The sequence below is a fragment of the Bufo gargarizans genome, chromosome 10, assembly GCF_014858855.1.
Source record: "Bufo gargarizans isolate SCDJY-AF-19 chromosome 10, ASM1485885v1, whole genome shotgun sequence".
NCBI classification, from domain to species: domain Eukaryota; kingdom Metazoa; phylum Chordata; class Amphibia; order Anura; family Bufonidae; genus Bufo; species Bufo gargarizans.
Genome location: NC_058089.1, coordinates 131,548,461 through 131,571,391, shown reverse-complemented (window position 1 = coordinate 131,571,391; position 22,931 = coordinate 131,548,461). Strand labels below are relative to the sequence as shown.

Genomic DNA, 22,931 nt, shown 5'->3' with positions numbered 1-22,931 from the left:
AGGCTGCTGTTTACCCGGGTATGAGGCAGACATCTTGGTCTATATGCTGCCTTCAACCAATCCATCAATGGCTGCTGGCCTGGAAACACAAATACATAAATACATTCTGTATATGAATGTGAATCACACTGGACTATGTTACACTATGACATATACCCATAAAACATATAATATCACAGCAAACACTATAATAACTAGGAATGAGGCGGTCCGTATTCCCGACAGCACCTATCCATCACACGTTCATTTCCCCAGACTATTTTCTGCTCATCTTATTTTTTTTTACCTCTGGTTGTGAGAGGTTATAATTCTGAAGAGCCAATGGCAATGATCTACCCAGGCAGTAGAGACCAGCACCCAGAGGAGGCACATGTGGGTGACAGCGGTTCCTGGAAGCTTAGACAGGGGCTCGCTAATTAACAGCCATGAGCTCCATCCAGCAGAAAAGAATCCCATAGGAAAATATCAGCAGAGTTAAACACTCAGAGTCATTTGTTATGCAGGCTTGGAAGAATGATTTGGCATCAAATCTGGTTTTACTGCGGCTTCACAGTTCATCTGTCGACCAAATCTGGAGCCTTTAACGACTGCAAAACGTATTGTAATTGAATTTTGCAGAAAAGTTCAGTATAACTTCAAGAACCGTTCTAGGGACGGGAAAAACTGTTAGTGGAAAAGACCAATGATCTGAATCGCCAGAGGAGAAACGTCGCCATAATAACAAAGACTGACAGCTAACCGATTGTGACAGGGCCAGGCACACAGCCTTCAAGAGGAGAAAAATAAAACAGAGCACATATGCTGTGAAGATTAGCAGCTGGCTGTGGAAAGCGCAGCACAAACTGCAACGCTCACAGCCTCTTGCACAACCAAGTGCAACGTTTCCAACTCCTCGTGCCAGAGGAAATACTGAGACACAACATTTCTGTGATCCCAACAATCTGTTCCTATTGCTCGGTGCAAGGAGGCTGCTCAAATGTGTTTATTCCACCTATAGTGGACGCCAAAATACCAGAGTTCATGATGATCAAAGCAAGAGAGGAAAAACACTTGCCGCACATCGCCAGTGCACAGAGCTGAGCGTTCGGGTTTATATCGGGGTCCAGCACAATCCTAAATAGTGGCAAAACCCATGACGAAGATACAGCAATATCCACGTGAGCCCTGCAAAGGGTGAGATCCGCAGCATGAACTGATATTGTGGAGTTGAAATCCACACAGAAAGTCAATTTCCACTGCAAATTGTTTTCTACATTGTGTGGATGAGATTTTTCTGGCACTGTAATAACAGTCTGCAAGTGTAATGGGGAAAATGCACCGTGTACTCAGTACATGTGAACATATCCGTAGGGCTGGGTTCACACATTCAGTAAATGGATATTCGCCCAACCCCATTCACTCACAGCAGCAGATTGTAGACTGGCATCCGTTTTAAATCTGCGGCACGGCATGCCCGATCTTTGTGGAAATGCCGTGTATTTTCGTCACGGGGGGGGCATTCATCAGGCTGCACATCCTCGTGTAAAACATACATATTTCACTGCAAGGTTTTAGTCCCGTTCTACAGCAATAACCGACTGGTGCCAAATTAAAACAACGTATTTTACGATTCATCATAGTGCGAGACCGACTTCAATCCGCAGCAGTGACAATAACTCATCCCTTCAATGACACCAAACATAAAACTGTATTTCCTGCAGACATCTCCGAAGACATCAAAGAGGAAACCGTCCACGTTCACAGAAGAATGGACCACACAAAAAATATGACTTGCCTACAGAAAAGCTGCAGTCGACATTTCATTATTTTTCCTCCCTCTCTCCTCTGTAAATGGAATTTCAGAGCTAATGTGGCTTGACGGGTCAAACGCATAGAAAAACATTACAAACAGGCGTTTGCCAATCAAAAGCTGAAAACATATTGGACCAATCTATTCTAACGACGAGCCCGTGTTTGCACATGCCAAGTCCAGCTTCAACCGCTGCTTTTTTTTATTCTGCTCTAAATGAAGCTGAAAGGTAATAAAACTCTCTGCTGAGTAGTCAGCCATGTTACTGGCAAATCAGCCTCGACCTATTAATGACTTGACGGAGGTTTCTCCGACCGGCTACCCTGGTCTAGGGATGGCGCGCACACTGAATAAACAGCTCCTATTTCTCCCAATCCGCTCTTCTGCTGGGATTCTAAATAACATTTAATAGTCGGTGGGGTCGCACTGTTGGTCCACCGTCCGCACTCCTCCAGCAATAAATGGACACGAAAAGTCAACGAAAGTTCAACCAGAAAAAAAACGAATGTGCAGTCTTTAGTCAATCGGAGGAAATACTCAATTCTGCTTTCCAGATTCCAGCATTTTCCTTTTGTTCTCAAAATCTATGTTTTAAATTAGTGGATTCAAAAAAGGTCACTTAAATGAATATTTGTAAAACGTCACTGAAGACGAGGGAAGCGCTGGCCGCCCCAGACCCGCTGAGAGAGGGAAAACCAAGCAAAACTTGGAAGACGGAATGAGGGCGCTGCAAATGGTGAATATGGCGCCGCTGTGTTGCAATCTCCAGAGACAGAGGACACTGAGCCGATGAACAATCACATCAGTCTGCAATTATCATTTGCAGTTTCTGACTTTAAGACATTCTTTCATACGTAAATCCGAAGACTGGTACACAGTCCCAAAGGCCTGGGGGCGAAGTAAGCCTCTCAGATGGTATTGAGCCCCGCATTAGCTCTACAGCAGCAAATCGGCAAGATTTAGGTCTGTGGCGTGCTCATGTAAGGTCTTCTACAGCTTATTACTCACGGCTAGGAAACCAGTAAACGCACACCAGAATATTCCAGTCACTGTCCCATCATCCTATGACAATGACAGGAAGCCTTTCTCAGGATGATTCAACCAGTAAAGTACAGAGAATGGCAGCGCCTTTTACACAGGCTGCATTAATGCCCAAGCGGTCACACAAATGATAATGCGTTCACTTCTCGGCGATGGCCTCTTTTATGAACAAATAAAAATCATTGTTTCTAATGGTCATGCAGCGGAACAGCCCAATGTGCGGATACAAACCGCCATATGAATGATCAAAATTTGCAAGGAATAGATTTTCTGGTTGTTACCACCCAATGACCGGTAATTGCTGGTCGTATAGATGGCCGATCAATAGGGCAAGGTCCTCGTACACAGGCAGATTTTCCATCCGGTGATGACAATAGCCTCAAGATCGTTGCTCACCAATTGCATTACATGCAATGTTTACACAGGGCAGCGATCGGCGGCATGTTTACACAGGGCAGCGATCGGCGGCATGTTTACTCAGGGCAGCGATCGGCGGCATGTTTACACAGGGCAGCGATCGGTGGCATGTTTACACAGGGCAGCGATCGGTGGCATGTTTACACAGGGCAGCGATCGGTGGCATGTTTACACAGGGCAGCGATCGGCGGCATGTTTACACAGGGCAGGGATCGGAGGCATGTTTACACAGGGCAGCGATCGGTGGCATGTTTACACAGAGCATTGATAGGTGGCATGTTTACACAGAGCATTGATAGGCGGCATGTTTACACAGAGCATCGATCGGCGGCATGTTTACACAGGGCAGCGATCGGCGTCATGTTTACACAGGGCAGCGATCGGCGGCATGTTTACACAGGGCAGCGATCGGCGGCATGTTTACACAGGGCAGCGATCGGCGGCATGTTTACACAGGGCAGCGATCGGCGGCATGTTTACACAGGGCAGCGATCGGCGGCATGTTTACACAGAGCATTGATCGGCGGCATGTTTACACAGGGCAGCGATCGGCGGCATGTTTACACAGGGCAGCGATCGGCGGCATGTTTACACAGGGCAGCGATCGGCGACATGTTTACACAGGGCAGCGATCGGCGGCATGTTTACACAGAGCATTGATCGGCGGCATGTTTACACAGGGCAGTGATCGGTGGCATATGTAAATGGCCCCTAAGGCTGCAGTAAGAGGCTTCCACCTGATTGCTGCGTCTCACATTCTGAAATGTGTTTTAGCCATTTGTGAGGAAGGAGGCATCCTGTATGGAAGCAATGGTCTTTGGGTTTCTGTGTATACACAGTGGCCCTCTCACAGGCTGCGCCGGCTGCAGTATCACCTTTCCACAGATGAGAGACACATCCGTCACAAACATTAGCAAAGCCAAATGTGAAATCAAGGCATCATCCGTCTGGTAAGGAACCGACAGCATCCATCAGCCTCCAGTGATCCGCGCTCTGGCTGCTCGTGTGCGGTTTGGAGCTTTTTCATTGTTTTTGTCATTAGTTTTTCAGGTTTAGGAAGAAATGTAAATGGATGAAATGCTACAAATATCAAACCAAGCGACAGTAAGGCTGTTTAGGAGCTGCACTGCTTTCTGTGACGGAGGTCAGAGGGCGGCCGAAGATCTCGTTAAATGTATGCAGTCACTGACATGCTCAGGGATGATTTAGGAGCTGGTGGGATCTCAGAAGACACTTGGGAAAAACAAGGCACAAATATCTGTCACCGAGACCTAAACCGTTCGCTTTTTATTGACTCTGGAATTTCAGGCAGATTCAATTTACTGCAATAACGGCCAACGCAAGGGGTGAACAAGATCCAACTGGTACCCCCAGCAACAGACGAAAGCCAGCCAATCATGCAAATCATCTGGCTTTTTGAGATAACATCGAGGCTGGCCATGCTGGGACTTGTAGTTCCCTGAGCAGACTTCTCCTTTCTAAGAAACGTACTGCTGTGTTTACTGTACTCATATCTTTTGAGTTTCTTTCTAGATTTAGCAGACGTCAATGTCTTCCAAGTGACAATGAATATCTTCCGTTAGATGCTCGATCCACATAACAGATCCCGGGCACACGCTGCTCACTCATCCTATGAATGGAGGAAGATCGGGAGCAGGACTGATGATGAGGTGACAGTCAATCAATGCTGATGCTGAATATCCGGAGTGGATTAGGGAGCTGCTATCTGACTAGAGTTTTGGACCATTCGGCGATTGACAGTTCCACAAATCTCAGAGCACTTGATCTGCTCCACCTGCAGAGTCATGCAGCTAAAAGCAATCTTTTTTGATAACTTACTTTGTAATTAGTTTATTTATTTATATAGCGCTACTATATCCCGCAGCACTTTACACTGTCCCCAATTGGGCTCACAATCTAAGGTCCCTATCAGTCTGTCTTTGGAGTCTGGTAGGAAACCGGAGGAAACCCCTGCAAACACGGGGAGAAGATACAAACTCCATGCAGATTGTCCTTGGTAGGATCCGAACCCAGGACCCCAGTGCTGCAAGGCACCAGTGCTAACCACTGAGCCACCGTGCTGCCCCAATGTACTTTTTGTTTCATTGAAGGGTTCATCAAAAACCCAGGAGCCCCGGCCATTATACTAGGTACCTGGTAAAGAGATTCCTAAGATCGTGGATGCTGCAGCAATCGCTTACCTGAGCTGTTTACATGGATGGTCTACTCTACCTGCATTGGGTGCCAGCGGGCATTGGGTCTCAGCGGTAAATTATAAGGTGATCTTCAGCTCCAGACCAAATGATGGCACAGAAATAGACATCATACATCACCTCACAGCGGCAGCTTACTGACGACTCCCAAACCAAAGGCTCCTGTTTGTTTAAAGCCCTACACCGCATTATTTAACCCCTGTGTGACTGCGCCGCAGCAAGGTCTGAGCATCTGTCCCGCTGCCAACGTGGCTGACACAGGTTGAGATTAGAGACGTGCGCACAAAACTCTTCACCCTGCTTGTCCTCATTTTACTTCAAAAATGACCACGGCGAAACGTAGAGTTCATGTCTTTATCAAGAAACATCTGATTTAGTTCCACCACAATATGGAATCTCAAGCACCAGACACAATAACCAAACAGGCTTGGTCGGGCCTTAAGTAGGTTCTCCAAGACTGGGAAACCCTATAGGGGTAGCGGGCAGGGTACAAAGGTTTAAAAAATAAAATCCTTTCGCCTCTGCTTCTAGTTCCTGCTGGACCAGAAGCATGACATGCCATCTACATGTATGTGTAACAATCCAGCAGGTGTGAGCCCACTGTGCTATGTGAACCCCTCAATCTTCACAGTACCCCAGATGGTGGTGGATAGACTTTCCCAGAGGGGAACACCAGGTTGCTACTTCTTCAGGAGGGTAGGCACACGAAACAGCTGGTCAAGGCGGAGCAAGGTACCAGAGGTACAGGCGTTGTCAGCAGGCCGAGTCGTAACCAGGAGCAACAGTGCAGGACCAAAGGATGAGGCAGAGGCAAAGTCGTACAAGCAATGGAGCAGAGCAGGCGGCACACGTACAGGTCCAACAATCTGGATCAGCAACAGGAGAGTCATGACGTAGCAGGCAGGGATCAAACAGGTAGTGGAATCCTGGAGACAAGCACGGGTCAGGAACACAGGAGCTCAAGCACAGGCAAATTCACCTTTGCAGGACAAAGGACCTTTGACGCTCAGGCATCTGGGAAGGGGGACAGGACCACTTATATAGGTGTGGGAGGGCTGGGATTGGTCGCACAGGTCACATGTGCAAAACCCTTAAATCACAGGAAGTGAAGCATGTCAGCCCTTACTGGGGTGCTATAGGGAACAGGCTGGAAGCCAAGCTATGTCCAGGGCTAGAAGGAAACCGTGTCTTTAAGGACAGAGCACAGGACCGTGGCAGTGAATGGGAAGACACTGATCACTGCCGCTACCTGCCCCGCAATGCAGCCGACCAGGGAGGACAAGCACAGAGTCGGGGACTGCAGTGGTGAGTAGGGGAACGTCGGCGATCAGCAACTGCCATTAGAGCATGTCACTGCTGCTAGCCAGTGGTGGCCTCAGTGGTGATGTGTGCAGTCAAGGCTTATGACTGCTGCTACTGCTCAGGCCACTGATTGACCGGCACTGATAACGTACCTGAGGAACAAAGCTGGGCCCCTATAGGGAATGCAAGGTTTATGGCATGTGGCGAGAACTGGCTGGGACCCCTAAAGGGTTGGCACTGGCGAAGCATATGATTTAAAAGGTATAAATACAATATATTTTTCTAAATTTTACAACATTTTCATCCTGCAAAGTTCACTTTTTAAATTCCAGGTTAATTAATTTGACAGTAAGGTCACACAGAGCTTTATCACGCTGTCTACAACGCATTTTCTGCATTGGAATCAGTCTAGAACCCACGTCAATGGAGTGTTTTTCAGCACGCTGGAAATGAAAGCATTGTGCCCCATCGTGGGGCAGAAACGGTGTGTGAATATTCCAGTGAAATGGAAGCCAAAGTGGATGCCAAAAAACCCTGTGTGTATGAAAATCTGTGCCAATTTCATCAACTGATTTTTCTGCCTCTACTTAATTACAATGTGAACATACCCTTAATATTCACCCCATGGACGGTTTCACGTTGTTTTTGCAGAACCAGTGAATTGTGATAGAAATAATTAGGCTTTTTTGACAATGATGAAAAGAACATGATTCTGATGTCAAACTGATGACACTGCTATAAGGTAAGGCATGTAATCACCAGCACCTAGGACACTGATAACGCACGTGCTCCACACATCAATGCTTCTGATGTGCCGCTATCAGCACGCTCTGCTCACAGATGGAAATGTGGGGCACAAACAGCCGGAGGGGGCAGTGTCAGCCGGAGGGGGCAGTGTCAGCCGGAGGGGAGAGGGGCAGTGTCAGCCGGAGGGGGCAGTCTCAGCCGGTGGGGGCAGTCTCAGCCGGTGGGGGCAGTCTCAGCCGGTGGGGGCAGTCTCAGCCGGTGGGGGCAGTCTCAGCCGGAGGGGGCAGTCTCAGCCGGAGGGGAGGGGGCAGTGTCAGCCGGTGGGGGCAGTCTCAGCCGGTGGGGGCAGTCTCAGCCGGTGGGGGCAGTCTCAGCCGGTGGGGGCAGTCTCAGCCGGAGGGGGCAGTCTCAGCCGGAGGGGGCAGTCTCAGCCGGAGGGGAGGGGGCAGTCTCAGCCGGTGGGGGCAGTCTCAGCCGGTGGGGGCAGTCTCAGCCGGTGGGGGCAGTCTCAGCCGGTGGGGGCAGTCTCAGCCGGTGGGGGCAGTCTCAGCCGGTGGGGGCAGTCTCAGCCGGTGGGGGCAGTGTCAGCCGGAGGGGGCAGTGTCAGCCGGAGGGGGCAGTCTCAGCCGGAGGGGAGGGGGCAGTGTCAGCCGGCGGGGGCAGTCTCAGCCGGAGGGGAGGGGCAGTGTCAGCCGGTGGGGGCAGTCTCAGCCGGAGGGGGCAGTCTCAGCCGGAGGGGGCAGTCTCAGCCGGAGGGGGCAGTCTCAGCCGGAGGGGAGGGGGCAGTGTCAGCCGGAGGGGGCAGTCTCAGCCGGTGGGGGCAGTCTCAGCCGGAGGGGGCAGTCTCAGCCGGAGGGGGCAGTCTCAGCCGGAGGGGGCAGTCTCAGCCGGAGGGGGCAGTCTCAGCCTTTCTTACGGTTGTTTGAACTCAAACTCCAGAGCTACAAAGATAGAAGACAATCAGAAAGTGATGCTACTACTAACAAGGAGAGGATTTCAGCAAGAACATTTCACATATTTTCATTTTGGTCTCTTGGAATTAAGTCACGTTTGGAGAATTACATTTTTCCATTAAAATCAGGTTTTGGCTTCTGATGCTGGATACAGTGGTTATTGTGAGTAGCCAAAAGACTGGTACAGGGAATCAGTTCTGCCCCCCTTGTGTCTGGGAGAGAATCCAAAATGCTGCTTTTAATATAAATCGTTCAGCTCTTCCACGATGCTGCTGTGAGGGCAGGGCCCGGGGTGCAGCAAACAAACACTGGGAAGAGGCGAGTTAGCGAGCAGCATCTGGTGTTAGCAGAGCACAGGGATGGCGGGCCACCTGTCTGCAAGGTGCCGTTCTGAGATGTGCTCAGGAGGATGTACGACCACCACAGCTCCACCTGGTACAACAGGGTCACCCACAGTATGTCTGTGCTGGCGTTGGTTACCTCACACAGGGAGTTGTGCCGATGTAAACGCCCACCGGGACCCCTTTAACCCCTTCCAGACCCCAGCTTAGTTGCTTGTGGTGGCTTTGAGTCTGCTTGAGGCTCCGATGCTTACCCAGGCTCTATTGAAACATAAATTAAACTCCCATAGGGAAAAGCGATCAGATGATCACATGTTCAGGTCTCCTAGGGAGGCTTAAAAAAAAAGTGCAAAATAAAAAAGTTACAAAATAAAAAAATATATCGAAAAAAACAAAATACCCCCTTTTCCACATATTAAAAATGAAAAAATTAGGCGCATAGGCATCACCATGTCCCAAACTGCCCTTACTAATCAAATATAAATGTATTTAACCCATACAGTGAATGTCACAACAGGAAAAAAATCTAACTGGCCGATTCGCCATGTTTTGGTTGCTTCACCTGGCAAATAAAATTTAATAGAAAGTGATCAAAAAGTGATACACACTCAAAGATGGTATTAATAAACACTACAGATTACTCTGCAAGAGATGAGCCCCCACACAGCTCTGTGGAAGTAACTATAAAAAAGTAACATGGCCATGCAGTCTATGGCAGTACAAAAAAAAAAAAAATATATATATATATATATATATATTTTTTTTTAAGTATAATAACATAAGACAAACTATATATATATATATATATATATATATATACATATACACATACATATATACATACACACACACACACACACACACATACATATACAGGTGAAACGCGAATATCGAGCAAAAGTCCATTTATTTCAGTAATGCAACTTAAAATTAGAATATTGTGAAAAGGTTGAATATTCTTGGCTCAAAGTGTCACCTCTGGTCAGCTAAGTACTCCATACCCCCTGAGCAACGGGGACCTGAGATTGAGACTTCGGGGTAGCATAAGCTGTAAGCCGTAATCATCCAAATTATACCAAATAAAGGCCTGAAACATCTCGCTTTCCATGTAATGAGTCTCATATAGTAGTTTCACCTTTTAAGGTGAATTACTGAAATGAATGAACTTTGCAGAATATTCTAATTTTTCGAGGGTCACCTGTACATATATATATCTTTATATACACACTATAAAGTGTGGTATTTGGGGTAATCGTACTGACCCGTAGAATTTTTTTTACAATTTCACCCCATTTGTATTTTTTTCCCCAGCTTCCCACTACATCTTATGCAATATAAATGGTGCCATTAGAAAGTACAATCCGCCCCCAACAAAAAACAAGCCCTCAAAAAAAAGCCCTGAAAAGTAAAGTTATGGCTTTGTGAAGGCAGAAAGTAAAATGAAAACGGAAAATCACAAGGTCCTGAAGGGTTTTAGGGCTGCGCTCTTTTGACAACCCTGCAGTGTAGCCCTATTGGGCCGATGGACCCGACAACCAAGCTCACCAGGTGCCTGCACAGGGCATGGCGGGCGCTCACCTGTGGTGCTGTACGAGGAATTAGACGGCGTTCGTCGGGAGAAGCTCTTTACTGCCAGGCTCTGTCCTCTCTGCTTCCTGCGCCAGGCTGTGCGGCACTTGGAATCAATGCTCTGCTTGATACGATACCAGTCGGATTCTGTGATTCGGAATTTGTTGAAAAGGTGACCTTTGGGAAGAGAGAAGAATTCGGTAAATGTGCAGAAGATCACCTGTGTTTTAGAGATAATGCATTAATACAAAACAAAGCAGCCCTGCTTGTATGAAGGGGCAATATGTAAGAGCAGGGGAAGAGGCAGTATGGAGCAGAAGCCGAGTCTAGACCTTAGGCCAGGTTATAGGCTTGTCACATGGCGACAACACGAAGGAGGTTTATCTATGTGCGACCCTCTGTGTAAGCTGGGGTCTAGAGACTGCAACCACCAATGGTAAACAGCAGGTAAGCTTCGCCTAAGGTGGTAAGACCTTCGTAAAGCAGAACCTCCATCCTACAGCAAAATACCGGCCAAGCTCCATTCCCCCAACATGCTTCCAGTTCGGGCACCATAAGGGCTCACCGAGCTGAAAGTGGCCACATGTTGTAGGCGGGTCTAAACTGAAAGAAGGTGGAGCAACACAAGTAGGCAGGACAACAGAAGTGGGTGGAGCCAGTATGACCAAATATCATAGTGCAGCACAAAATACTGCCGCCCTGATGCACTATTTAACTGCAGCACTGTCCTAAAGATGGCAATACAGTTGAATTGAAGAAGGCCCCTGCGGCCACTGGCCAGGAACAGGAAGTATTAAGTGCTCCTAGCATTAGTTAACGCTGAGAGCATCTGATCATTATGTACCCAGCGGCCATGTGGAGGGCTCAGGCAGCGAACAGGGAAATTTCCCTGTGAGGTCTATGGCCGATCCACCCCTAGTCACATGACCTGTGACATCCCATAGACCTCTATAATGGTCAGGCCCCGATAAAGATCAGTGGTGACGCTCCATTTTGTGACTGGTTGCCAACATGCGTCAGTCATGGCCCCAGTCTAGCTCTGCGGTCTACTGCAGGGCACTCTCTTCTGAACTGGATTTCAACTGGTATCAATAAAGCCTAAGAAGATTTTATCTACGTTGGATGCTGGATCTGAGACACCGAGACACTGGCGCACAGAAGTAGGGGGAATATCGCCCTGCGCTACTGTTCTCCAACATGGTCACACTCCAAACTACATCCCACACCAAGCCCTCGGAGCATGATGGAAGTTGTAGTTTTGGAAGAGCTGGAGCAATGTTTTGTAAATGGTCATTTTTCTTAAAGCAGAGCTCTGTAAGCTGAATTAGAATGGAGTAACACAGAGCTCCACACACATTGGACTACTGTCAGCTGAACAAACCAGCGATCTAATGTGTATGGGAGGCTCCCAATTCTCCCCCAACGGGTGATCTGGGCAGAGAAGACTTTGAGGCGTCAAATTTCAACATCTGATCCTTTTGTTCTCCTGGGAGAGAAGCAGCTAGAAATGTCTTGCAGCAGCTTTCTCCTCTCTCGCCACCAAAAACACGTGCTCGGCCAAATGTGTACATGAACTATGGAGTGGGCAGAGAGGGCGTTCACCTGACAGCTACTGAAGGTGTATGGGCACTTTAAAGGTGGCCGTACGCCAACAGGTGCTAATGGAAAGTGATGTTTAAGGCTGAGTTCACATCAGCGTTCAGCATTTCCGTTCTTCTGCTCCATTATAGGAGCCGGAGAATGGAAAGGACGGATTCAGCACATAACGGAGCCTACGGACCCCATAGACTCTAGGTTTCCGCTCAGAGAAACATTTTTGAAGTGGAGACAAAAGTTGTGCCCTCGGGACTTGTGTCTCTGCTTCAAAAATCTCCCTCTGAGTCAGAGTGGAAACCTAACGGACCGCATTATAGTCTATGGAGCCCGTAGACTCTGTCGGCTCAGCTCTGTGCCGAATCCGTCCTTTCCGTTCTCCTGCTCCAATAACGGAGAAGGGGGACGGAAAGGCTGAACGCTGATGTGAACGCAGCCTTAGCCGACCAGTGACTGACCATCTTCATCTGGAAAGAAGTCAGCAATGTTTGAAGTTGTCTGAAAGATCTGTCTACAAATGAACTTTCTGTGAAAAAACGTTCTTGGGGATCATTCACCCTCCCCGGAAGTGACTGAACATGTGTGACCAGCCGGTAATGGCCAACATGGACGCAAATGTGAACAGCTGCCTAATAACAATCTTATTAGAAAGTGGAGAGCAGCAGGTCCATGGGCACCGTCCGAACGGCCGGGGGTCGGCGAGTTCAGACCTTTGCATATAAAGGGGAAAATAAGTTTAATAGAATTCAACAAAATGATACAAAGCAGCAAATATTCTGCCCCAAAAAATACAACTATTTTCCATGAACAGCTATAAACAGTTAATCACCAATTACACCGCGCAACAATGATTTTGCTACTGAGGGAAAAACATGTGATTTACACTAAAATGAGCGCGCTGATTCTAAATATGAGCTCGGAATTTGCCCGACAGGTCTAGATTTTAACCCCTTAAGGACCACAGGGTTTTCGTTTTTTACTCCCGGCCTTCCCATAGTCCCAATTTTTTTGTACCCAATATTCTGGGTTGTCACGGATGTCAAACTTATTGTTGCTAAATGGAATCAGAACCTCGAGAGGAATCGGGGAGCGGGAATATGTAAAGGAGGGGGTAGGGCAGCCAATTCTTCCTTAGCTTTTCAGTTCGTTTTAACTTGATTTCATACTTTTGACATTGAGTCAATATATTACTGCCATCTCACTCCTCTGTCAATTCCTAACCATCAGTTTTCACAATTTCCCAGAATCTCCAGACCTTTAGGAAACTATCATGGCTTCTATTTATCCAGCTTGAAAGGTGGGAGGTCGTGTATCTAGCCAATGTGGTGGTATGGGAGTCTCAGCTATTGCTATCAGGTGAGTTATTAGGTTTTTCTTTGTAGGAGTGTATTGGCTAGAGACCATCTCTAGAGAAACGTTAAAGTCTGGTAAGGCTATTTTCTGGACTGCTCTGTTTACCTCTTCCCAGAACTTTATGATCTGGGGGCAGGCCCAACACGTTGTACTTTTACGGTTGCGTACCATGTAGTAGGAAGCAAGAATTGACCCGTTATCTCCATTCTCCAGGTCAGTACGGTTCCAACGATACCACACTTAAATATTTATTCTTGTGTTTTAAAACTATTTTTTTTTAAACCTTTGAGGAAAATAAAATAAATAAATTCATAACCATATTCTGACCCCTATAACTTTTTAGTAGTTATGTGTACGGGGCTGTGTGAGGGCTCATCTTTTGCGGGACGATCTGTTCTTTCTAGTGATACCGATTTGAAGTGTGTGCGACTGTTTGATCACTTTTTATAAAATAAAATATTGAGTAGTTGAAGTGACAAAAAATGGCAAATTGGCTGTTTTTATTTTACTTCCCGTTACGCCATTTGCCAGATGCCATTAATATTGTTATATTTTAATAGTATTGGCATTTTCGCACGTGGCAATGCCCATGATGTTCATTTTTTTTATTGTTTAAGTATTTTTATTTTAAGGATTTTAACTTTTATTTTGTTATTATATTTGCAAAAATATTTATTTTAATTTTTTTACTTCAAGTCACCTTGGGTGACAAGAAATGCCAATCATTAGATTGCATATTGTGTTCATTGATGTTTATATAGACCGCATTGAACACTTCATTTGCGCTATACCAATACAATACTGCCACCTAGTGGCCTGTATTGCTATAGTCATCTAATAGGCACCAAAGCATGCTTTAGGCTTCAGCCTATTAGATCAATGGAACAGGTTCCCCGATCTCAGCCGGGGAACACTGTTACCAGAGCGGAAGTGCACAACTGAAAGGAAAAATTTATGCGATCAGCCTTATACAAGTGCCGCGGGTTTCTGCTATTTAAAAAATCGGAAACCCGGCAGCTATGGCGCCTGCAGCACTAGAGAGCGGGCGCCATGTACGGTGGAGGTCCTTAAAGGGTTAAGTATATGCAAAGCCTATTCAGCTATATTGGAGATATTCCATTGGACATGTCCAGACCTGTCCGGACGCCCTCAGGCTGATGTCAGCAGTAAGTATATAAGGTAAGTTGGACAGATTTGGATAAAGTGATCTGTTATAGCGCTATCAGTTCTGAAACTTAAGATGGATAAAGGCAAATGTGTTAACGATCCAGACAATTTCTGCTACATATGTGGCAAATACACTACTTATGATCAGCGCAAGAATCTGACAGAGCGAGGGCGTCTCGCAGCTCGGGATGCGTTGTGCTCGTAGTGCAGAACTTCCTTGGGAACAGACGCGCTGCAGACTCTGCTGAACTAGTAGACAACCTGCTGACAGCACATGAACAACTTGGCTGCCGGATGTCAGTGAAAGTGCATTTCTTACATTCCCATCTTGACTTTTTCCTAAATTTGGGACACGTAAGTGATGAACATGAGAGCGGTTCCATAAAGATATTTCTACAATGCAGAACAGGTATCAAGGCCGCGGGAATCCCAACATGATGGCGGACTACTGCTGGTTTTTGCAACGGGAAAATATGACTGTACACAAACGCAAAAGCAGAAGCCTGAAGCACTTTTAGCAGCACTGGGCCTCGCTCAAGTCAGACTTTTAAATAAAAAAAAAAATAGACTTTTTGAAATGTTGTTATTCCATTACATTTTCATACACTGTTTACTGCACAAACTTTGATGTAGATCAGGAAATGGTTGGAGTAAAACTCGTTCTGTTCCAAATGATTCAATGCTTTCCAAGTGCTTCATTCATTTAGACATACTTATGCATAGCAACAATTTGTGACGTGTTACAACAATTCTGGCCGGATTTGTGATCCGCACACTCGACTTAGTATAGCACAAATGGTTTTTGCCTAGTAGCAGACTAAAATGAATAGATATTGCCTGTACTGCAGTGGTAGTTGCAGGATCCCGATGTTTCGCGCGGTGCCGCTGCTCAGTCTCGGCGTTCCACGTGATGCATCGTGATATATGTTCAAGCTGTCCAGGTTTTCATGGGATCATACCTGCAATGTCCGTGGAGCGCTCCTCACTCTTCTTTACTTTTCCAGCAAGGAGGTATTTCCTCAACAAATGGATTCTTTAGGTGGGTCCTGGATTCTGTAAATAATCTTATTGATACCATTTTATCCAAGTCCTTCTTCAGTCGCCATCGAGTACAGAGATGCGGAGGTAGAGGTCAGCTCAACTGCTACCTCGTGGGACACCACGGTCGGTGAACATTAAACTACTAACAGTGTACTCACCGAGCTGACCTCTACCTCCGCATCTCTGTACTGGGTGGCGACTGAAGGAGGAGTTGGATAAACTGGTATCAATAAGATTATTTACAGAATCCAGGACCCACCTAAAGAATCCATCAATACACAGTATTGACTACTAGGAGCTTACCGCTAAAGAAGAATGGCTATCAACATAAAGGTGAATGGAGAAAATAATCTAATGGGGATTTAGAAGAATTAAGGACATAAAATACATATTCCCTTATGTCAGTGAACATACAGTATATCTATAGGCGCGATAAGAAAAAATACTATATTCATAAGTCTGGAATATCACCATTACTATTGAAATAATTATAAGGATATATGGCTGTATTATAGATTATAAACCACATCATACTGTATATGTGATAGATATCAGCTAAATACATAACCATATATTGGACTTAATAAGGAGAGAAGAAGGGACCAATTGGATCCAATATATATATATATATATATATACATACAACTGTAAATGGAATGTTGATTCTAAATGTGATGTACCATTTAATTCCATTTTAAATTATTTTATTTTTTAATTTGTTTAAACTGGTTTTTGTTATACTGGTAATGTATTTTTAGGTATTGTGTAGTAATAAATATTCTTATAATGGATACACTTGCTGTCCCGGGGTGGTCTACAGCATTATATATTATTATATTATCTTTGACGGGGGGAGTCCTACAGACAGAGCACCTTTATTCAGAACAGCCGAAGTGGTGAGCCGCTAAAATAGATTTATAAAAATTATTAAAATCTGTTGCAGACTAACGCAGAGTATCCTCTGACAGATCCTAATGGGAGATAACGGAAGGAACTCTTCAGCTTCCTGGGCATTAAAACCCAAAGTGTCAGGGATTAATGTAATACGATTACTATCCGTGGAGGGACAGATCCTCAGATCCCACCATGTACCAATAAGTAAACTTTCAATTACAGGAAGAAAACGCAGAATAGGAAGTCCTAATAATGAGAGGACTAGTCTGACCCAACGTTCACTACATGCACGTCATGCCCGGTTATATCAGAGCCTGGGAAAGAGCTCACTGAATTCCAAAGAGTTATTTTCAGACCCCAAAACAACCGTGTCCCCCTGATATTTCATGGTCAGCGACACATTCCCCAAATCCCTCTAGGACTGTAAATTAATAAGAAAGACATAAGCGGCTCTAACCAGGATCACGGCGACTTATATAAATACTGTAACATCTCCAGATTAGTTTGCTCATTAAACGTTCCCGTTTGGACGCGGGGCGCAGATGCAGATACTGCGTACACCCCGCGTCATCTTCTCTCACAATCACATAATGGGCCACAATTATCTCTGGTTTCAGTGATGAAATCGTAAAATACGTTGCAGTGGATTCAGAAACTTGTATTATAAGAAACAGGCTTTGAGCATTAGACTGTTCCAGGTTATTCGCAGAGCTGAGATCTCCACTAACATGACAAACGCCTGGAAAGAGGCACAACTCTGTTCTCCTCTAATCAGGATACACGGCCGAGCTTCAAGCCTGCCAGCTGAGCCGCTTTTCGTTTGCTGCATTAACCCCTTGCCAATGACATAATAGAGTGATCAGTAATGATCAGATCCAGAACTATCTCCAGGTGCTTTCATATATTACACAGCACTGAGGGGAGAGGCCTGGTACAGCCACAGCACTGAGGGGAGAGGCCTGGTACAGCCACAGCACAGAGGAGAGGCCTGGTACAGCCACAGCACTGAGGGGAGAGGCCTGGTACAGCCACAGCACTGAGGGGAGAGGCCTGGTACAGCCACAGCACTGAGGGGAGAGGCCTGGTACAGCCACAGCCCGCAGGAGAGACCTGGTACAGCCACAGCACTGAGGGGAGAGGCCTGGTACAGCCACAGCACTGAGGGGAGAGGCCTGGTACAGCCACAGCACTGAGGGGAGAGGCCTGGTACAGCCACAGCCCGCAGGAGAGGCCTGGTACAGCCACAGCACTGAGGGGAGAGGCCTGGTACAGCCACAGCACTGAGGGGAGAGGCCTGGTACAGCCACAGCCCGCAGGAGAGGCCTGGTACAGACACAGCACTGAGGGGAGAGGCCTGGTACAGCCACAGCCCGCAGGAGAGGCCTGGTACAGCCCGCAGGAGAGGCCTGGTACAGCCACAGACCGCAGGAGAGGCCTGGTACAGCCACAGCCCACAGGAGAGGACTGGTACAGCCACAGCCCGCAGGAGAGGCCTGGTACAGCCACAGCCTGCAGGGGAGGCCTGGTACCGCCACAGCCTGCAGGGGAGGCCTGGTACCGCCACAGCCTGCAGGAGAGGCCTGGTACAGCCACAGCCCACAGGAGAGGACTGGTACAGCCACAGCCCACAGGAGAGGACTGGTACAGCCACAGCCCGCAGGAGAGGCCTGGTACAGCCACAGCCTGCAGGGGAGGCCTGGTACAGCCACAGCCCGCAGGAGAGGCCTGGTACAGCCACAGCCCACAGGAGAGGACTGGTACAGCCACAGCCCGCAGGAGAGGCCTGGTACAGCCACAGCCCGCAGGAGAGGCCTGGTATAGCCACAGCCCGCAGCAGAGGCCTGGTACAGCCACAGCCTGCAGGAGAGGACTGGTACAGCCACAGCACTGAGGGGAGAGGCCTGGTACAGCCACAGCACTGAGGGGAGAGGCCTGGTACAGCCACAGCCTGCATGTGGAAGAAGCCCGAAGATGGACTATACGGACAGCGGCAAAGAAGCCTTCTGAAAGAGCTGCAATCCACAGATTACTAAAGAAATGTGCCCCTTATTCTCTGGGACAGTACATAGTAACATAGTACATAAGGCCGAAAAAAGACATTTGTCCATCCAGTTCGGCCTGTCATCCTGCAAGTTGATCCAGAGGAAGGCAAAAAAAACCCTGTGAGGTAGAAGCCAATTTTCCTCACTTTAGGGGAATAAAAATTCCTTCCAGACTCCAATCAGGCAATCAGAATAACTCCCTGGATCAACGACCCCTCTCTAGTAGCTATAGCCTGTAATATTATTACACTCCAGAAATACATCCAGGCCCCTCCTGAATTCCTTTATTGTACCCACCATCACCACCTCCTCAGGCAGAGAGTTCCATAGTCTTACTGCTCTTACAGTAAAGAGTCCATAGTCTCACCGCTCTTACAGTATAGAGTCCATAGTCTCACTGCTCTTACAGTAAAGAGTCCATAGTCTCACTGCTCTTACAGTAAAGAGTCCATAGTCTCACCGCTCTTACAGTAAAGAGTCCATAGTCTCACCGCTCTTACAGTATAGAGTCCATAGTCTCACTGCTCTTACAGTAAAGAGTCCATAGTCTCACTGCTCTTACAGTACAGAGTCCATAGTCTCACTGCTCTTACAGTAAAGAGTCCATAGTCTCACTGCTCTTACAGTAAAGAGTCCATAGTCTCACTGCTCTTACAGTACAGAGTCCATAGTCTCACTGCTCTTACAGTATAGAGTCCATAGTCTCACTGCTCTTACAGTAAAGAGTCCATAGTCTCGCTGCTCTTACAGTAAAGAGTCGATAGACTGACTGCTCTTACAGTATAGAGCCCATAGTCTCACCGCTCTTACAGTATAAGGTCCATAGTCTCACCGCTCTTACAGTAGAGTCCATAGTCTCACCGCTCTTACAGTATAGAGTCCATAGTCTCACTGCTCTTACAGTATAGAGTCCATAGTCTCACTGCTCTTACAGTATAGAGTCCATAGTCTCACTGCTCTTACAGTAAAGAGTCCATAGTCTCACTGCTCTTACAGTAAAGAGTCCATAGTCTCGCTGCTCTTACAGTAAAGAGTCCATAGTCTGACTGCTCTTACAGTATAAGGTCCATAATCTGACTGCTCTTACAGTATAAGGTCCATAGTCTCACCGCTCTTACAGTAGAGTCCATAGTCTCACCGCTCTTACAGTATAGAGTCCATAGTCTCACTACTCTTACAGTAAAGAGTCCATAGTCTCACTGCTCTTACAGTAAAGAGTCCATAGTCTCACTGCTCTTACAGTATAGAGTCCACAGTATAGAGTCCATAGTCTCACTGCTCTTACAGTATAGAGTCCATAGTCTCACTGCTCTTACAGTATAGAGTCCATAGTCTCACTGCTCTTACAGTATAGAGTCCATAGTCTCACTGCTCTTACAGTAAAGAGTCCATAGTCTCACTGCTCTTACAGTAAAGAGTCCATAGTCTCACTGCTCTTACAGTAAAGAGTCCATAGTCTCACTGCTCTTACAGTATAGAGTCCATAGTCTCACTGCTCTTACAGTATAGAGTCCATAGTCTCACTGCTCTTACAGTAAAGAGTCCATAGTCTCACTGCTCTTACAGTACAGAGTCCATAGTCTCACTGCTCTTACAGTACAGAGTCCATAGTCTCACTGCTCTTACAGTACAGAGTCCATAGTCTCACTGCTCTTACAGTACAGAGTCCATAGTCTCACTGCTCTTACAGTATAGAGTCCATAGTCTCACTGCTCTTACAGTATAGAGTCCATAGTCTCACTGCTCTTACAGTAAAGAGTCCATAGTCTCACTGCTCTTACAGTAAAGAGTCCATAGTCTCACTGCTCTTACAGTAAAGAGTCCATAGTCTCACTGCTCTTACAGTATAGAGTCCATAGTCTCACTGCTCTTACAGTATAGAGTCCATAGTCTCACTGCTCTTACAGTACAAGAGTCCATAGTCTCACTGCTCTTACAGTATAGAGTCCATAGTCTCACTGCTCTTACAGTATAGAGTCCATAGTCTCACTGCTCTTACAGTATAGAGTCCATAGTCTCACTGCTCTTACAGTAAAGAGTCCATAGTCTCACTGCTCTTACAGTAAAGAGTCCATAGTCTCACTGCTCTTACAGTAAAGAGTCCATAGTCTCACTGCTCTTACAGTATAGAGTCCATAGTCTCACTGCTCTTACAGTATAGAGTCCATAGTCTCACTGCTCTTACAGTAAAGAGTCCATAGTCTCACTGCTCTTACAGTACAGAGTCCATAGTCTCACTGCTCTTACAGTACAGAGTCCATAGTCTCACTGCTCTTACAGTACAGAGTCCATAGTCTCACTGCTCTTACAGTACAGAGTCCATAGTCTCACTGCTCTTACAGTACAGAGTCCATAGTCTCACTGCTCTTACAGTACAGAGTCCATAGTCTCACTGCTCTTACAGTACAGAGTCCATAGTCTCACTGCTCTTACAGTACAGAGTCCATAGTCTCACTGCTCTTACAGTACAGAGTCCATAGTCTCACTGCTCTTACAGTATAGAGTCCATAGTCTCACTGCTCTTACAGTAAAGAGTCCATAGTCTCGCTGCTCTTACAGTAAAGAGTCCATAGTCTGACTGCTCTTACAGTATAAGGTCCATAGTCTCACCGCTCTTACAGTAGAGTCCATAGTCTCACTGCTCTTACAGTATAGAGTCCATAGTCTCACCGCTCTTACAGTATAAGGTCCATAGTCCTCACCGCTCTTACAGTAGAGTCCATAGTCTCACCGCTCTTACAGTATAGAGTCCATAGTCTCACTGCTCTTACAGTATAGAGTCCATAGTCTCACTGCTCTTACAGTATAGAGTCCATAGTCTCACTGCTCTTACAGTAAAGAGTCCATAGTCTCACTGCTCTTACAGTAAAGAGTCCACAGTCTCACTGCTCTTACAGTATAGAGTCCATAGTCTCACTGCTCTTACCGTAAAGAATCCTCTTCTATGTTTGTGTACAAACCTTCTCTCCTCCAGATGCAGATGTCCCCTCGTCACAGTCACCGTCCTGGGAATGAATAGATGATGGGAGTGATCTCTGTACTGACCCCTGATATATTTATACATATTAATTAGATCTCCTCTCAGTCGTCTTTTTTCTAAAGTGAATAACCCTAATTTTGATAATCTTTCAGGGTACTGTAGTTGCCCCATTCCAGTTATTACTTTAGTTGCCCTCCTCTGGACCTTCTCCAGCTCTGCTATGTCTGCCTTGTTCACAGGAGCCCAGAACTGTACACAGTCCTCCATGTGTGGTCTGACTAGCGATGTGTAAAGTGGTAGGACTATGTTCTCATCACGGGCATCTATGCCCCTTCTGATGCAACCCATTATCTTATTGGCCTTGGCAGCAGCTGCCTGACACTGTTTTTTGCAGCTTAGTTTGCTGTTTATTAAAATTCCTAGGTCCTTTTCCATGTCAGTGTTACTGAGTGTTTTACCATTTAATAAGTACGGGTGACTTGCATTATTCCTTCCCATGTGCATAACTTTACATTTGTCAGTGTTAAACCTCATCTGCCACTTATCTGCCCAAGCCTCCAATCTGTCCAGATCCCTCTGTAGTAGTATACTGTCCTCTGTAGTATATATACAGTACACTGTCCTCTGTAGTATATATACAGTATACTGTCCTCTGTAGTATATATACAGTATACTGTCCTCTGTAGTGTATATATACAGTATACTGTCCTCTGTAGTGTATATATACAGTATACTGTCCTCTGTAGTATATACACAGTATACTGTCCTCTGTAGTGTATATATACAGTATACTGTCCTCTGTAGTATATATACAGTATACTGTCCTCTGTAGTGTATATATACAGTATACTGTCCTCTGTAGTATATATACAGTATACTGTCCTCATCAGTGTTAATAACTTTACACAGTTTAGTGTCATCTGCGAAAATTGATACTTTACTATGCAAGCCTTCTACAAGATCATTAATAAATATATTGGAGAATAGGGCCCAATACTGACCCCTGAGGTACTCCACTAGTGACAGAGACCCAATCTGAGTATTTACCATTAATAACCACCCTCTGTTTTCTATCCCTCAGCCAGTTACTTACCCACATACAGACGTTTTCTCCCAGTCCGAGCATTCTCATTTTATATACTAACCTTTTATGCGGTACAGTGTCAGATGCTTTGGAGAAGTCCAGATACACGACATCCATTGATTCGCCGCTGTCAAGTCTAGAACTTACCTCCTCATAGAAACGGATTAAATTAGTCTGACATGACCGATCCCTTACGAAGCCATGCTGATATGGCGGTATTTGCTTATTTCCGTTAAGATGCTCTAACATAGCATCTCTCAGAAAACCTTCAAACAGTTTACCCACAACAGATGTTACACTTACCGGCCTATAGTTTCCAGGTTCTGTTTTTGGACCCTTTTTGAATATTGGCACCACATTTGCTATGCGCCAATCCTGTGGGACATTCCCTGTCAGTATAGAGTC

At 46.2% G+C, this 22,931-nt stretch overlaps 1 protein-coding gene across 2 annotated transcripts in view; it reads right to left on the bottom strand.

The window, feature by feature from the left end:
• LOC122920612 (BTG3 associated nuclear protein) overlaps positions 1-22,931 on the bottom strand; it is a 326,695-nt gene that overhangs the window by 119,019 nt on the left and 184,745 nt on the right. For both annotated transcript variants that reach the window (XM_044270256.1, XM_044270257.1), the window contains one exon: positions 10,382-10,549. In XM_044270256.1, coding sequence (XP_044126191.1) covers positions 10,382-10,549 — 168 coding nt within the window. The remainder of the gene's footprint in view (positions 1-10,381; positions 10,550-22,931) is intronic.